Source organism: Acanthopagrus latus, chromosome 20 (assembly GCF_904848185.1).
Source record: "Acanthopagrus latus isolate v.2019 chromosome 20, fAcaLat1.1, whole genome shotgun sequence".
NCBI lineage: Eukaryota > Metazoa > Chordata > Actinopteri > Spariformes > Sparidae > Acanthopagrus > Acanthopagrus latus.
The window spans coordinates 9,459,222-9,477,281 of NC_051058.1; the positions used below are offsets into that span (position 1 = coordinate 9,459,222).

An 18,060-nucleotide genomic window follows, 5' to 3' on the forward strand; every position below is an offset into this window, starting at 1 on the left:
CCCTCTTTCTCCTCTCTCCCCCCACATATGGAAACACACACGCTATTGGCTGAACCGTCAATAAGTCAGAGGGATCTAGCAGGCACCTGTCAACGGCAGCACCACCCTGCCTGCCTTCATCAGACCGCTTCCTGACTCCTCCTGCTACACAAAGGGCTGCTGTCACGAGGAAACCTTGCAGCGAGGCTCCCATTTTTGGTAAACCTGAGAATGCATGATTGCTTTGTAAAGAAAGAAAAAAAGCTTGCTTGTGTGCTCACACATATATAAGTGCACGCACCAACTATCAGCTGATAACAGAGCAGGTGGGGGTTGTGAGGCCTCTTCAGCACCTATGCAACACGGCTGTATTGATAACAGACAGCCAATGCGGGCACGTTGTCACAGCTGATAGGAGCAGCAACTACACTTAACACATGACAAAGTTTCACATACTGTGCGTGATAAGAGGCATCTATGTGGTATCTTTACAAAGTGCAGATACAGCCGGGTGTCTTTAAGTGCTAAGAGAGGCAGTTGCAACTCGTCCGGCTCAATAAGACGACTGATAATGTCGGTAAATGATTCCCCATGAAAAAGCAGTCACTTTTGACTTGTTTCCAACCTCAGCCTCTAGCTCTCAACACTGGAAAACACCAAAAGGATGTGAAATATTTGAAATGACGTGCCTTATCATTTGATCAACTCAGTTCCAGCTGTGAAGATCTTGGTGTGTGTGTGTGTGTGTGTGTGTGTGTTTTCTTTTTTTTGTGAAATTCACATGAAGGTTACAAGATTGACCAATGTCTTGCTTGCTCGGCAGATTCAGAGGAAGGCCAGGAGTCTCACCTTGCAGCCCTCACAGGCGCTGACACCATAGTGGTACCCTGAGGACTTGTCCTGGCACACAAAGCAGGGCTTGTAGACGCGGGGCGGCGGGGGAGGCGAGGGCGGGCTTGGCACTATCTCCTCTGAGCTGGTACTCTGGGTCTCTATCGCTGCGGAGAGGAGAGAGAGCAACAAGAATGGGTGAGTGAGCGCTAACAGATGGATTGATCGATATCAGCGGGATAAACACAAATCCTCACGTGCACACTCGCACGCGGCTCTCGAACAACCCCCCGGCCCAGACAGATACACTGCTGACAAGATCCAATACAGATCACCAGAAGGGGGAACTTACTGCCATGTCTGAAGAACAAATAAAACCGCAAATGCAAGGACAACTTCTTGATTTGTGGCGCTTTCAGATCCGCCACAGGAAAGACTACTCAAAATACCTTCAGAGAACAAACACTTTTTCTCTCGTTCACACACACACACACACACACACACACACACACACACACACACACGTAGATCATCAAAGCGGCAGTGAAACCAGCCTCTGCAGAGCATTCTTATTTACTGCTGAAATTATGGCTTGCGTGTGTGTGTTTTACAGCAAGAGGCTGCTTTGCTAGCAGTGTTCAAAGACAGGTTTTCTCCTTTGATACAAGGCCCAGAGTTGTGCTTTTTTATAGTTTTTTTTTGTTGTTTGTTTATTTTTTCCACAATTGCGCAGTCTTACGGAGGATGAATGCTTGAAAATACGAATAAAGCACCAACTGTGCCAATAAAAATCAATGGATATTGGGAACAAGGTATATATAATAATTATATAGGCATAATTCTCTCTGCCTCTGACCAAGAAGGACAGGCCCTTATAACTTGTTTACCGTGCCAACCAAATTCAGTTAAACTCGTATTTCCTCTTATTCAATATATTTTTTTAAAATTTCATTAGCCTATTCAACAGGGACAATTCATGTAGCCGCAGCCGATTTGTAGTCCTTGTCCCTGGTTAGGCTTTTATGGAAACACACGTAATACAGGAACTAAAACAGACAAACAAGAGACCGCTACAAACAGTGGCTAACCACAATGATAAAGACCAATGACTAAGAAAAATAACAGAAAAAAAAGAAAGGATACAAAAAAAAGAGAAATAAAATGAAAGACAAACAACTATATTAACCCACCAGACAAGCAAACTCTGCGTTCATCCAATAACATGACAAACCAAACAACATGTGAGCGCTCTGTGGGCTCCCGTATTTCTTTTTCTTTTTTTTTTTGGTGCTTGTAAACAAAGATGTCTGGGCTTGTAGGGAAGTACCCTGCTGTTGTGTTCATGTAATATGTATTGGACTTTGACCTCAATATCCTGTGTGTTACAAAACCTGGCTCTTTAATCAAATGTAAGAACACACACTCGCAGCACAGGCCTGCACCCTGTGAACTACGGCTGACGAAATGATGTGCACTATCCCTGATAGCTAATCCAACCATTTTGAGCCAGTACGTGTATTTATACCTGTAACTAGTTTTTATATTATATTTTATATTTATATTATCCAATGCAGGTGCCAATAAGCAGCCTGAGTCTTGACATTGATTATTTCTTATCTCGGCATATCAACAGGGCAACTGCTAACTGCTGCTGCTGTTTGTTCGTCCATGACTGTAGCCACTGTTAGCTGAGTTAGCCATGCAGCTTGTCGGACCACCCTGGCAATGTTGGTCCAATTTTTACGTGTGGCACCCTCGATAAAATGAGCAACTTGTTCAAAATTAAAAACGTGCTGATCTTAATCTTATTCCATGCAAGTATACTGTACAATATGTCATGTTTTCGACACGCTCCGCCCTCCCAACACCATCAACTCAACAGAAGAGGGATTGGGGTGGTTGACAAGCAGCTCAGGAGCTGCCTGCAGCTCAGTACTTGAGAGTAAATAAGCCATCTATATTTAACGGAGCAGGCTAGTTCAGCAGGCCCGTAGCGCACCTGGGAACACACACTCCACCTGAAGCAGACAAACACTGACACACAACTCTAATCACGCTGCTCGCTGGGAAACACAAAGTAAGGATGAAGTCGTTCTCCCTCTGCTGTCCTATTACAGCGTCTGTGTGCTCTGATCTCCATGTGCACGCAGCAGGTGGTGGAGGGGAAGATTACATTCAGACCAACCAAAATAAACCAACCTGATGCCCAGAGTGTTTATAGGAATTTTTGACCATTCTTCCAAAAGCGCATTGGTGAGGTCACACACTGATGTTGGTCGAGAAGGCCTGGCTCTCAGTCTCCGCTCTAATTCATCCCAAAGGTGTTCTATCGGGTTCAGGTCAGGACTCTGTGCAGGCCAGTCAAGTTCATCCACACCAGACTCTGTCATCCACGTCTTTATGGACCTTGCTTTGTGCACTGGTGCACAGTCATGTTGGAAGAGGAAGGGGCCCGCTCCAAACTGTTCCCACAAGGTTGGGAGCATGGAATTGTCCAAAATGTTTTGGTATCCTGAAGCATTCAATGTTCCTTTCACTGGAACTAAGGGGCCAAGCCCAGCTCCTGAAAAACAACCCCATACCATAATTCCTCCTCCACCAAATTTCACAGTTGGCACAATGCAATCTGAAATGTACCGTTCTCCTGGCAACCTCCAAACCCAGACTCGTCCATCAGATTGCCAGATGGAAAAGCGTGATTCATCACTCCAGAGACCGCGTCTCCACTGCTCTAGAGGCCAGTGACGGCGTGCTTTACACCATTGCATCCGACGCCTTGCATTGCACTTGGTGATGTGTGGCTTGGCTGCAGCTGCTCGGCCATGGAAACCCATTCCATGAAGCTCTCTGCGTACTGTACTTGGGCTAATCTGAAGGTCACATGAAGTTTGTAGCTCTCTAGCAATTGACTGTGCAGAAAGTCGGCGACCTCTTTGCACTATGCGCTTCAGCATCCGCTGACCCCTCTCCGTCACTTTACGTGGCCTACCACTTCGTGGCTGAGTTGCTGTTGTTCCCAAACGCTTCCATTTTGTTATAATAGAGCTGACAGTTGACTGTGGAATATTTAGGAGCGAGGAAATTTCACGACTGGATTTGTTGCACAAGTGGCATCCTATGACAGTTCCACGCTGGAATTCACTGAGCTCCTGAGAGCGACCCATTCTTTCACAAATGTCTTGTTTCACAGTCTGCATGCCTGAGTGCTTATGTTCCTGGAAAAGATAACAGACACAAGCACCGTACACCAAAACCTAGCCTCTGCAAAGCCTGCATGTTATCTTGAACAGCATATCCAAGAGGGTTTCACGTGACAGGGACAGTTAAGCTAAACAGTAATAAAGCTCACATTGCCTAACACCTAACAGCGACACCCAATCGGGGCTCGGTATATTAAGACATTTCATTCGTGGACGCCCAGATGTCATATCCCACTTTCACACCAGCGACAACCTTTTAAGCCTTTGAATAAATGTAAAATGTGTTCTGGAAGTTTTTATTTTTTTTTTTTGCTGTTTGAACAGAATATTCTTTAGTGAGATTTATTTACAAATGCAGGGGAAAGTGGAAAAAGAGAAACTTTTAAGATGACGAAGGGTGGAGGAGGGAGGCTGGTGCAGAGAGACAGAGAACAGTGATGTGTTTGAGCATTAAACAAGGGAAGAAACACGAAACAGATGAAGTGATAAAAACGGTTAACACGCAGGGAGTGAAAACTAGACTGTATTACTTTACTCGTGTTCCTCCATCGACTACTCAGACTCATCTACACACCGTAATGAGAAAAAAGTATCGAGAAAAATTCAGAACTCGTGCAAAGCTCAAGTGCAAGCTATCGATTTCAGCAGGGATTACAGGAAAGGAGTGATAGATCCAAGCAAATGCTAATGCTAAAGGGCAATTCAAATGCTGATTATCATGAATTAAACTAGAGTGATTAGTTTATGATTGGTTTTGTTGTTCCAATGAAAAATCACCAACGCATTTTGATGATTCAGAATTTTTTCAAGCAAAAATTGGAAAATATTTACTGTTTCCAGCTTCTAAAAAGGTGCACTGTATAAGAATTCTGGTTAAAAGCATTCGAAAACTAACAAATATGATCAACTGCATGTGAAGAAACAACAGTGTTGACGTTTGCATGTTAACCAGCTAGCTCTGGGCCTGTAAACCTCCGTCTCTCAGCTGTCCAAAGATCCCGTGCTAACGGTGCAAACACAAACACTAGCTACAGCTCATGGATGTGTAAAAAGAATAGTAAGCAGACATATCTAGTGGTAAGCTCCCTGTTGTTTGTCCGAAAACAAAAAAGCAATTTGAAGATTGTGAATGCGCATTTTTAAGTTGTTTTTATACATTAATCCTGAAATTAATTGGCAGATTTACTGACAATAATAATCATCATTAATTGCAGCCCTAAATTCTACCATTTTTTTCCCGCAAGTTATGCAAACAGCAGTAGAAGGCCTGTTTATGAGGCTGAGGAGGAAAACGATTCCTTCACACAGTGAGAGAGTGTCCTTCTTGTTGTTATTTTATTGGTGTCATCACGGGCCAACTCTGCCCATGCCACTGGGCAATGCAGTCACCACACTCATGTCAAACAAATTAAACTTAAATAGAGCAGTCCTTACATAACATGGCATATTTTCTCATTAGCAAAAGAGAAAAGAAAAGAGAGGGGAAAAAAAAGCCATTCACACTTTTCTGCCTCTGTTGATGCGGACTGATTACGGCGCTGCATTATTAGTGCGACCACGGAGCCATTCATCCACGTTAAAGCTGCCTTCATTAGAAACGCACAGACAAACAGATGTGTCACCCACCCACACGCATGAACATAAAAACTGCATCCATGCCCATGTTGACACAGGCTGAGGGCTTTCCTGGAGCCATTAAAAAAAAGCCTCATCGTTTGGACACACGCACACACACACACACACACACATAGTCTTAATGAGAGCACCCATGGAAATCTGGGACACAAGGACAAGAGTCTGTAAGGGGGCTGGCGACTGTAATTAAATACAATGGCTGGCTTCTGGAGCCTTGTCAAGCTGAGGCATGGAGCAAAAACAATGGCAGGCCTGTGGACAGAGAGGCAGAGAGGACGGAGCTACTTAGGCCTTCAGCAGCCCTCACCCAGGCATTATTCAACACCAGTCTGCATCCAAGCTCTGATCAACGCCGAGCATCATACAAGCCTGCCTATTGTGTGCTCCGCATATATCATACACTGGAAGAACTGACTCACACTCGCCTGGAGAGCTTCCCCTCGATATCCCTGCAACATGTTAACACTGGAAACTTGTGAGTCTGGCAGGGTTTCCAGGCCAGAGCCCCTCCAGAGCCTGCAAAGTCACCACGGTAACTAATACTGGAGCTCCAGCTAGAATATCATTCCTTAAGCCAAGAGAGGGCTGGAGCGAGGAGACAATAACGCCCCGCTTTGCTCAGGCACAGGAACACAGTAAGGAGTAACTGATAGGGAAGCTATTGTACTTTGGTTGAGGAGGTGAAACACAAACCAGACACACTGTACGGTCACTGAATTGTTTTGAGGCAGACAGAGGGCTGGATTCAAGACTAAAGCCCGGCATGTTGTCGGACCAGTCTAAGAATAAACAGCACAGGCCGTCAGGTGTAACCAGCCAAAACAACCCCGACACTGCACCGCGTCCAAACAGCAGAAGTCCATTTAGAGACAGTTGTGTCTGTCTAACATCTGACCACAGGCTACAGCTACATTTAAATAGCACTGTGTGTATTAAAATGACCCTTCCTGACGGCCAATTTGGAATCAACCTGCAGTTAGCATGCTAACCAGCGAGCCCCTGTGGTCCAAGGCTACTGTGCTAACGATGAGAGCTCACAGAGTGGAAAAACTCAAGTCAATCAGTTACCCCAATCACATTTTTCTTCATTATAATCATAAAAATAAATGTTATGTTAATGTTAGGCCGATATTGAAACATCTGTGATAAGCAAATACTGGGTGTCATTTACCAGTTATTATCTGATTAATCCGATTATAGTCAATTTTTTTAGAAAAACAAGGTAAAAAATTGCTGGTTCTGTCTTCTTCAATGTAAAGATTTCTGCTTTCTTTGTTCATAGTAAGCTGCAGCCCCATTTCTAGATGTCAAAGCCCCTCGATTAAATCTACTTAGATCCTTTGATATTCACATTCACACACTAGAATCATCCTCTCATGCCTCTCGTGTTGTGCGTGTAATGCAAGTGTGCACGTGTGCAGCACCCAGATATCTTAATAGCTTAATGTAGCGTGGTGTTCTAGAACTCAGAGCCAAAGCACCGGTGATTTAATTAAGTTCAAGTGTGAGTGGTCTGTAATGTCGCTCTTCAGATTCACTTTGCATACATCATGAGCCACAAGTGCACTTAGAGAGGAGCCGCGCCCTCGTAGCCACATCCTCCGTAAGCAATTACCGCATGCCGAGACTTAAATGGACAAATATGCACAAGACTGAAATGAAATCTATTCCGATGATGAACTGGCCCGAGCAGTAATACTGACATAAGATGGCCTGGCTAACATCAGCACTTCAAAGGCATCGCGACCACAGACGTTCTCACAGAGACACACAAGCCCACCGGCGGCTATTATCAAGCCTCCAGACTTGTCTTGTCTCGGCCCAGTGCTGCAGAGCAGTTCTCGAGGTTCAGCTCTAGGTTAGTCCTCTGAGATTTGATTACCTTCATCCCCACTGGTTACTGGGCCCAGCTGTGAAGCATATTAATGAGATTTCACCATCATTAGGGGGAAGCTAACTACATTAGCAGGCTGGCTGCTTGGCCGGCTGGCTGGACTGTGGTGGAGGAGAAGCGGAGAAAATGAAGGCGGAGGAGGAGAGGGAGGGCTTTGACAGGGTCTTCCACTTTGTTGAATCCTACTCCATCATGGATCATTGTGTCCCCCTGCCGTCTATTAGGTTATTAAACACACACACACACACACGCACACACACACACACGTTCCTCATGTGTAAGATACATGGAAGAACATATAGAGGTCCATTTGTCTTTCCATGCAGTGAGTGTGCAGGAGAGGAGACACCAGACAGACCACCATGCCACAGGCTGCTGCATTAAGGCCCACTTTGAAGTCTGCTTAAAATAATGAAGTGGGACGGCCAATGGAACAGCCTCGGGGATAGAGAGTTAGAGACCGCCTCGCAGAGCCCTGCGAGTGGTAGGCCAATGTATCATGCATGTCCGACTGGAAAACGACTGGCAGCAACTTAAGAGCTTTTAAGTGCAGCGAAACAGACTGGCATCATTCATGCATGGTGCTTGACTTTTGCTAAATATTCAGTTGTTATTTCTGGTTTCCATGTCAGGAATGTTGTGTAAGCAGCAGGGAAAACGATAAACACACACACACACACGGGAATGCTTTGTCAGCACTCTTCAATTACTGAAGGGGGAAATGGGACTGTTTCCTTGCTTACAGGGAAATCCTGCCATTCTCTAACTGAGCGTCAGAACAGCTTTCTGCTCAAAATGGATGGGGGCTCCGTTTGCTGCTTTTATACTGATTACTGACAGCAAAAGCCACGCATCTGAATATGAGCTAAGGGCGTGAAAGTGTGTGCGTGTTAGTGTCATCTCATGCTTGCAGGCGCACAGACTGACAGCTGTAAGGAGAGCGACAGTGGGGTGTGTTTGTGTTCAAACATGGAGTGTGAACAGTTATTGGATGGGAGAGGGGGAGGAATCTGGCGGCGGTGCAGACAAGCATAAGTGAAAACACACGCACACACACACACACACACACACAGACACACATATAGAGAGGAAGGAGTGCTTGTGGAGGTTAACATAGGGCAGGAGAGCAGACAGCGGGCCTTACGCCTCCCATATTCACTGTAACTAAATCCAGTCTTTCCACCCCCGTCTCCCGCCACTTTCCATCCTAGCACTCTCTTCGCCCCATTTCTCTCCATAACCTCCATCAGATAGCACGCTGCAAGTCACAGGAAGTCCTCTTTTACGTTTCGATATCCTTCCATCCGAGGGCAGGGGGGTTTTAGACTGAAGCACTGAATTTTGACTAATGTCCCAAATTCAGATTTACACACACATATCAGACAACGAACTGAAATTATGCTGGCTAAACTAAGAAAAACAAGCTTATCAATTATCACGATAAAGTAGCGGCAAAGATATGCAGAAGCTGCTGTGATTATTTTGAGTGACACTGCAATTGCAATACAAGTACAGACACCAGACAGAATGGTAATTTTTGCATCAGTATTCGCATATTCACTGAAAAATATCAGGATAACTGTCACGGTGCATTTTTTTTGTTTAAAACATGCAAAAATTTACTAAAATGATCAACAGACTGTGACTGAATGAATAAATTACAGCATTGACTTCATGTCAAAGATGTCTGTGTGTTGTGTTGTAGAGATATCTACTGATGTTAGCATGCTAAACAGCTAACCTAAGTCCAGCCTATCACTTCCTGCCTCAAGAGAGATGATAGTTCTATTGTAAAGTTAAGGCCTCTGTAGGTTGGAGATGACTCATGCCTGACTGAGACATTAGGATAGCTGACTGCATGGCTAACTGAGCTAACTTGTTAACTGCAGCAACAGCAGTTAACGATTCCTTTGTTGATACATGGAAAAAGAAAGTGTAATTTAATCAACAATCAAACCAATTTAAATACAACAGTTAGCTGAATGGCTTGTTTTCATTGACAGTCCTTTGCCTGGTTTAACTAAGCATTGTAGAATTAATAAAAATAAAAACAGGTACAATAGTAAGTGCTTTAGCTCTCATTCAACTTGCATAGGTGCTCTAGCAACTGAAAGCTGTTTGTAAAATGTTCTTGTATACACTATCCTGTCTGCCACAGCTGGCACAAGGTCTTCAGAGTATCCAGTATCAGACAAAGCAATATCAGTATCTGGCTTATCCTCCACCTGAAGATCAACAACAAATCACAATAGATCGTGATTATGCAGTTCGTTGTGCCAGTAAGCCATCTGTCACTGCTCACACCCACTCATGTAATGTATGTTACGCCACCATACATACGAATGTGTGTGCGAGTTTCAATGAGGGCGAGTAAGGAGGATTACTGAGGATCCCCCTGCCTCGCTGTGCTCCACCTAAGCTGCTGCATGTCTAGCTTGCAGTCTACCTTCTGTATTAGAGAGAGGGAGAGGGAGACGGAGGGGGACAGAGAGGAAGAATGCATGGAGATACAGCTGTGCTGTCACTAATAATGAGTCTCCAAGCTATCCAAAATAATGGGAACATACCTGCAGGATTTTAGGAAAAACCGCGACCTGGCATGATGCATGGTTTATAATAATACATTTCTTACTTCATGCATCTGACAATATGACACCCTCAGTGTAAAAGAAGGAAGGTCACAGATAAAACTGAGAGCTTACTCTAACGCTAATACAGTTTTCTCTGGTGAATGACACATCACTTCCATTCCAGGGTATGTTGTGGTCTACATTTCATAGAAATGACAGCCTGCTGTTTTGCAACGATTGCAGATATACACATTTTGCAAAGAGAGCAGAAATTGCTGTGACAGTTTGAGTTCCTAACAGGACTGCTCAGTATACTACGTCTTACCGAACTGTGATGGCTCCAAACTGAAGCCAAGTAACTCACCAGTCTACAGCAGGAAAAACACATGTATGAGTGATAGATGAGGGTCCGGACAGAGGCCGAAAGGGCAAGGCGGTGCAGAGTAAGGAGTCTGGCTTGCCTGTTATGACGATCCCTCCTCAGCACAAGGAAATGGCGGGACAGAAGAGAAAAACACCGGGCTGTGTGTAACCCATGGCATGTTTGCTTCTCCTTCTACCGTTTGACTGCTTTCAGGAAACAGGACGACCTAAATGTGCATCTGCCTGCTTGCATATTTGAGCATGTTGCGTGACGTGTGTGTGCATGAGAGCCTGTGCGTGTGAACCCTCAGCGTGTTCTTGTCTAGGCCACGTCTGGTTTTTATCAGCGCTGCGGCCCCCACCATGTTCCCAAGCCCTTCTCCAGGGGCCCAAGATAACTTCCCTCTCCATGCTGCCAGGCCTCTGAAATAACAACACACCAGGTTTTCCTATCACTGCTAACCCAGCAAATGGAGACGGAACTGAGAACATGTGTGGACAAACTGGAGCGGGGGCGGGGGGTGGGGGGTGGGGGGGAGAGGGGGGGGGGGGGAGCCAGCAGATGGCAAAGGTGAGGTCTACTGGGGCTACACTCGGTGCAGCAATGCCATGATAACCACGCTGACTGCTTTATGCTGCTGGAGTCACATGCTGGCCTAAGTACAGCTGATAGTGACGTAATTATGAAGAACAGAATTCACGGGACATGTTGCGCTATGTAGTTTTTGGGAAGAACTTTGAATCAGAAAGATAAATCTTCATTGATTGATTGAAGATTTGAAGCATTGATCATGCTTAAATGAACTAAATAAACAGACAACACAGTTTTATTCTGTTTTACTTTGTTGATATTTACTGAACCCTGCCACCTTTCTTACTTTTAAACGGTGTGATAGCGACCTTTATCTCCCCTCTCCTTTCCTTATTCATTCAGTTACAGAAAAAAAGAATCTTTACGAGTTAGTATTATTACCTTATTAATAGTGTAAATATTTAACTCTCACACTCTCTACACAGTATTCCTTTAAGGGTAAAGTGCAAGACCTTTCAAGGTATCTAAACCAACATTTTTTAAGACTCATAAAGCATTCATAAACTGTTGTTCATACCCACAGCAGTCAGTGAGTGTGATCGTGAATTCTGATACCAGACAAACAAATGATTGTTGTCATCTTAAATACTGAAAAGACTTTTGGTGCACATGACATGGCAGATTAAGTTGAAAATCAAGCATAGTTCAAGGATTAGGTTCAAATTCAAGCATAACCCTCAAAACTTAACGGTTAAAACTGAGCATTTTCCAAAGTTTCAAGCATTGATTTATGGCACGAATGCTATAAAATCGAATACATTTCATAGATCCGATGAGCACTCCAGGGTTCATAGATCTTATTGACTAAAGAAAAAATTTAAAAACAGCCGTAGGCAGCTACGTTGCTGGAGAGAACCACAAGTTCCCTGGCAACAGTGCTCCCTCGCAACCCTGAGTAACACGGTGTAACTCTACCCAGCAGCTGCCTATGCCTGCTGACTGACAGCAGGACTATGTGAGTTGGCACTTGCCCCAGGGTGACTGGAGATATTTGGCATGAGCTGATGGTGTGGGACATGGTGGTGGGCACAAGGGGGCAAAAGGCAGCCCGTGTCGGCCAGAGGATGCCAGGATGTGGACAGGCACGGCGGTGTGTTTCAACAGCCTGTAACACATGTCACACTAGGGTGTGGGTATGAGCACTCAAACACATGATACCCAAAGTAAGAGTGGATTCTCAATGTACATTTGGTACATGGCAGGTCTCTCAAGAGGATCTGGCAGGCTGTGCTATCAACGTATGTGCTTTTTTTGTGCATTAGTAGGAGCCCCAAAGCTTTGTGAATGAGCTACAGACAAGGAATTTAACTCATTGAGAGAAGCAGCCCTGTGATTAGCAAGCCTTTTCCGTGGCTAATCCACAACAAAAAACAGCAGTGTTTGCCCACAACGAGGCTGCCAACGGACATTAATTTTTACTAGCTGATTACACGCATACAGCTGCAGCACACTATCAGCTGAGCGACATCTCTGACCCACATTAAGAAACGGAGGCAGAGCAGGACAGCAGAGAGCAGGAAGAGACGGCTGCGAGAGAAACGGATGAAGATAGGGAGAGGAGGAGAGAGCATCTGAGGAGAAAGAGGAGCCGAGCTGAGCGACAGGGCCGGGGGAGGAGTGTGACACGCAAGACAAACATTTCAAAGGCAGGCCCCAAAATAAAAGCTGTGCACACTGCCTGGCATGTTTGCTCCTAGACACAGTCTTCACAGCGAGAACAGCAGAAGGTGTAACTGCAGTGTAACCTCCCTTTGTAAACTCTTTCAAAAGATTTTCATCCAAAGTATCTGGAAGTTTTAGTCTAACAAACTTCTTTTCAGGGAACTGAAAAGCTACTGCTAAACTAAATGCTGTTGTCTGCGTTTCCATTGGCACACAGATGAGGTAAATTAGTCTCCTGCCGTATGAGGAAACAGCTGATGGTGCACATCATTTTTGTGTATGGCCAATCAATACGGTTAATTCCAGGCTGATGAGTCAGTTACAAAACAAGCTGGTTTGGGGATGCAGATTCTATAGATGCAATATGTACGAACTGTAAACTGACTAAATTGTCAAATGTCAAAGACTTCTATGTGCAGTGTGGTAGAAATAAAGCTTTTGCGCTAGTGGTGTAAACACCAACAGTCCATGGCTAACCGCACAGCTAACTGGGCTAACAAGCTAACAGTAGCGACAGTCCTGTAAATAAACAGAAAATGGTTAGCGACAGTCACTCTGGTGATATGCTGACCCTATTTGTTGGGAGAATGAATTCAACAGCTGGCCAATTCTCACATACTGCACCTTTAAACAACAGTAACTGAAATAAATGCTGCGAGTACTCGACCAGCCTGCCAGGCCAGGACTTTTTGGGGGTCCCTGGAACTTAATCTAGATCCTGGTCCCTGCAGTGGAAACTGGGCTGAAGTGAATTAATGCACCCTCCCTGGAGTGAGTTACAGCTGTGAAACCTTTTGACACGTGATTTGAGATCAAGGTCATCACTAGATCGCACACACACACACACACACACACACACACACACACACACACACACACACACACACACACACACGAGTGAAACCACATACTTCTACAACCTTGTCTTTAATGTAACCGCTCTGACTGAGAAAACAGCTTCATGAAACATTAAGCCTCTCTTTAACAGAGTACCTGCGCCGGTTAATTATAGAATCGTGCGTGAGTATGTGCTCTTTTTTCCTTCTGTGTTAACAAACTGCACGCATACATACTAGGAACCGGGAGGGTGCCAAAGCAATACTAATCCTGGTGCCTACCCAATCCTGAAACCCATTGTGTGGTCCAACAAAAAAAGCCTTTATGGTTTACATCGTCTTGCTCTTTTTTTCACAGCCACTTAGAATGAGTGCACCAGCCAAATAAGCTTCAATTCCCTCTATTCCCGTAAAAAAAAGAAACCAAGGTCGATGACATTACAAGCGACTGGTAAAAAGAAGTCTACGGGTGAATGAAAATCTCTGCGCGACCTTGGAGTAATCATAAAAAGAGAAGGGCTGGAACAGATACAATTGTGGTTATGAGAAGGTATGACAGTCATAGCAGAGCGCAAAGTTACGTCCTTTACGAGCATTGCAGCTGAAAGATCTAGGACGGATGATTTGAATTAGTGGGGAGATCATGAACACCTTTCTGCCCCTCAGCATTTAAAAAACAATCACAGGTGGAGAAATACTGGAAAATGCATTTCATACCCCATGATTCTCTCCGCCTGAGCTGAAATTACATCCATACACATTAACCAGGGATCTATTCATCTTTATTGAGCGGAGTGCCACACATAATATTTGAAGGCCAACAGCCCTTCACGAATGCTTATGCTCGAGTGTTTGCTCTTCACTCACTCTAACAGAGAGGTTATCTGACCATTGATACCCGCTAATCCAATGTGACTGGCAGCATTCGAGGCCCTCCGTTCTTAAGCGCATATTTAACAGAGGAGGAAGTGGGTCATAAATATGGAGGGGAGCAAAGGGCTATTTGCATTAGAGGGCTGAAGTGGACTTGGAGGGGCTAGAAGGAGGTGGAAAGCAAAAAGGGGAGAACAAGGGATCAAGAGGGACGGGAGAAAGAGAAGAGGCTCATGAGGATCTGGGGAGGAGAAGAGAGGATCACCAGGGACGGGCTTTGTCATGTTAAACTGCCTCTCTCGACTCATGTTCTCCCGTTCCCCTCCTCTCCCTCTCTCTGTGGACGACACAATAGTCAATCACGGGGGAATAGATTACGAGGGGTTTGATCTTCTCAGCTTCAGAGCGGGAGCATGACTGACGGAAGTGGGGGAGAGGTCGCTGGTGCAGTGTGTGTGCGTGACTCCATCGTGTTCAGCGACGCCAAATGTCGTGCCTTCCCCACCAGAACGCTCCTCTTAAAACTCAGACACCCATTTAGGTTTGTCATTTTACGTGCTCGTCAAATGTGAGTTAAGAGCTAATAGTTAAACTTGCTTGTAATTTACCACCGCCTTCAAGCCTGGGCAGGCTGGCGTGCATTCCTCTACTGTACATGGAACCCCATAATGACAACAGTTTCCTTCATAAATTAGCCCGACGTACCGATGTCAGGTTTTGAGTTGAAAGCATATTATTGTGGATGTAAGTGGAGGTATTTTGCGAGGGTGTGGATGAGACGCTGCAGCAGGCGTGCCATTATCCTGTCACAAGTCTGTTAAAGAGCTCAATGATGCCTGGACCCGGGGGGGTTACTAGGTCAGCGCAGGGGTTAAAATGACCTTAAGACCTCTAGGAGACAGCTGACATATTTTGAATAGCCAGACGAAGAGGAAAACAAGCTAGCCGCATGCACGATGATGACACAGAATCATAGCTATCGACAACTCTGACCTGTCTTCATCTATGCATATGTAAACGTTGAACACCTGACCTCTGCACAAACAGGATGACTGTAGGAGCTTTTAAAAGACTTTTAACCCCTGAAAATGTACATATAGATTGTTTTGGTTTGAGCCATAGAGATGTCTGCCTCCTCTTGACTATAATGAGACTAGATGGCACTTGGCTTGTGGTGCTCAAAGTGGCAAAAGAAATAAATATATTTGAATAACAGTAATGTCTCTTTACAGAAAACCACACCCGCCAACCGGGCCAAAGGAAGCTTGCATTTAATCACGGGTGGGACGCCTGGTAACTAAGCTTACCAAGTAAGCTAACATTACGCCCTTGATGTTTACAGTCAGCCTCTCGCTTATGACTTGATGCATGCTTCCTTCCCACTGGTGATACGAAGTTTCATTATATTTGAGAGAAACAGACGTCTCCAAATCTCAGGAACTTTGGGCTGAACGGTCCCTTTAAACACCCCGACATCGACGCGGCATGGCCAGCCACTGCTCTCCTGCTCTAATGATGACCGATGACACACATTTGATTCAGCTGTCTGATGTGTAGTGTCAGGGGGCTGCTTAGTGGAAGATTTGGGCAGAGCGAAGGGGAGAGCGGGTGGGCGGGGAGAGGCAGACTCATTTGTCTTTAGTGTCAGTGCTAATGCAAAAAATATATATAAATAAAGGAAAAAAAAAAAGTGAGGTGCTCGTTGATAGCAACAGGAGGTTAAGTTAGCTCAGTGCCTAGGAAAGATGGCTGATGAGAGCGGGCAGAGTCATCAAGGGAGCACAGCGGGGACGTTAGTGGAATTTAATGAAGGACATGTTTAGCTTCCTCAAGAATGGCTTGTGCTGTTCGCCCTTCTCTCTCTGTGCCTCTATGTGTGTGTGTGTTTGTGTGTGTGTTGTCTGTGTCTCCACAGACACTAATTTCCTGCATGGATCCCTGACCTTTCAATGTAGCCTGGGGGGAGCCATTTGATCATGACACACACACGCACACACACACACACACACAAACGCACATCATTTCCTGTGATATGGAGTGGACTGGTTTTAGTGAGACAATGTTGATCCCTCCCTACGGTGTTGGGGCAAAAAAAAAAAAAAGAAAAAGGAGGTCATATCGATAAATTGTTGATGTCAAAAGGGGCACTGTGTGGTTTTTGAGTCAAAGTCAGAAGTATTTATGATATTAAAGAGGTACACAAGAAAACATGTTTTCCGTAACTGAATAAACTGAAGCTAAAAAGGTGGCAGGCTCCGCCAAATCTAAACAAAGCCATGGATCCGTTTGTTTATTCAGTTTAATCGGTCATGAAAACAACGTGCGTTTCTTTATTTAGTTTGCTTGTGCATGACAAAGTCAGTCAATAAAGATCTTTCTTTTCTTCCCTTAAACTACCTCCTTTAAGAGCGCCTCCTCCGTCTGTCAGTGTGTGACGAAACAGATTCTGCATGTTTGCATTTGCGCTGCTGCCTATGCACACGCTGCTGCCAAAAACAATGAGAGGAGGTAACCCGAGTCGAGCCCTCAGGTGAGCCTGGTGTTAATGCTCCCACTTCTCCCTCTTGTTCCTCTTTCCCTCTGGGGTCCAGTTAACCCCGGCTGGCCTTTGCCGAATGCTGCGTCTTCCTGCCTTGTGACCCGGGCCTCGTCACAACCCTGGGGGTGACTGGTGTGCCGTTTATTGCGACCCAGTTCCACCCCAAGTAGAGAAACACACGCCTCTCCCAGTTAACTCTGTCCATTAAGCTAAGTGGGGCCCATCAATTATGCAACAGTTTCCAATGTATAATTCAAGGGATGAGGGGAGCTGTCATGAATAGCGACACACACAGGTGAGGAAAGAGTGCAGAGCCTTCAATTGAGGGTTGATTATAATATTACACATCTGTGGGCCAAGTTGTTCAATGAGATGAGGTGGAATAACAATACTAATGTCAACCTGTGATAAATAAATAAACAGTGAGCTGCAAAAGAAAAGTGGACAAACAACTTGGGAAAAGACGGATGAGAGGAAAAAAAATGAGGAGACAAGAGTTACAGGAAGTGAGCCGCCATGGGGATGATGAGGAAACACACTGATAAAGAGAGAAACTAACAGTGAGAAAAAGGGAAATGTGTGGAGAGAAGAAAAAAAAACAGCGTGAAGATAAGGCATTTCTTTTACTGCTTAATATATCTTGATTTGAAAATCACACTCGATTGAAAAACTGAGCTGAGAGGAGAGCGGAGAGGAGAGGAAATTAGGGCAGAGCATTAAAAGAGTGAGAAGGCAGCTTTACAGTACTACCCTGCACCTCCCTCCTCCCCCCTCTGCTGTGTAGGCGTGGGTCCTGGGGGAGCCAGCGATGTTAATACAGTTATTAAGCCTCTCCACTGAAGCCTGCTCCACCTCCCCAACCCTCAGCATCAAGGAGCTCTCTGCCTGCCAGGCAGTGGGCAAGCCTGCTTGCTTCTACAATGAGATCAAACAGACCCAAGTAGGCCAGCTCAGGGGAAGCCAGTGATGGAGCTTCCCGCTGAGCACTGAGGGCAGGTGGGGTTGGGTATGTCAAGCCCAAGGAGCATCCCAGCAGGCTTTACGAAGGGGGGGGGGGGTTACAGACTTCAGCCTCATCGTAGTTCC

General features: G+C 45.2%; 1 protein-coding gene across 7 annotated transcripts in view; it reads right to left on the reverse strand.

The window, feature by feature from the left end:
• The window catches only part of raraa (retinoic acid receptor, alpha a), a 147,551-nt gene that overhangs the window by 15,100 nt on the left and 114,391 nt on the right, over window positions 1-18,060 (reverse strand). For all 7 annotated transcript variants that reach the window (XM_037081426.1, XM_037081427.1, XM_037081422.1 and 4 more), the window contains one exon: window positions 829-977. In XM_037081426.1, the coding sequence (XP_036937321.1) occupies window positions 829-977 (149 nt within the window). The remainder of the gene's footprint in view (window positions 1-828; window positions 978-18,060) is intronic.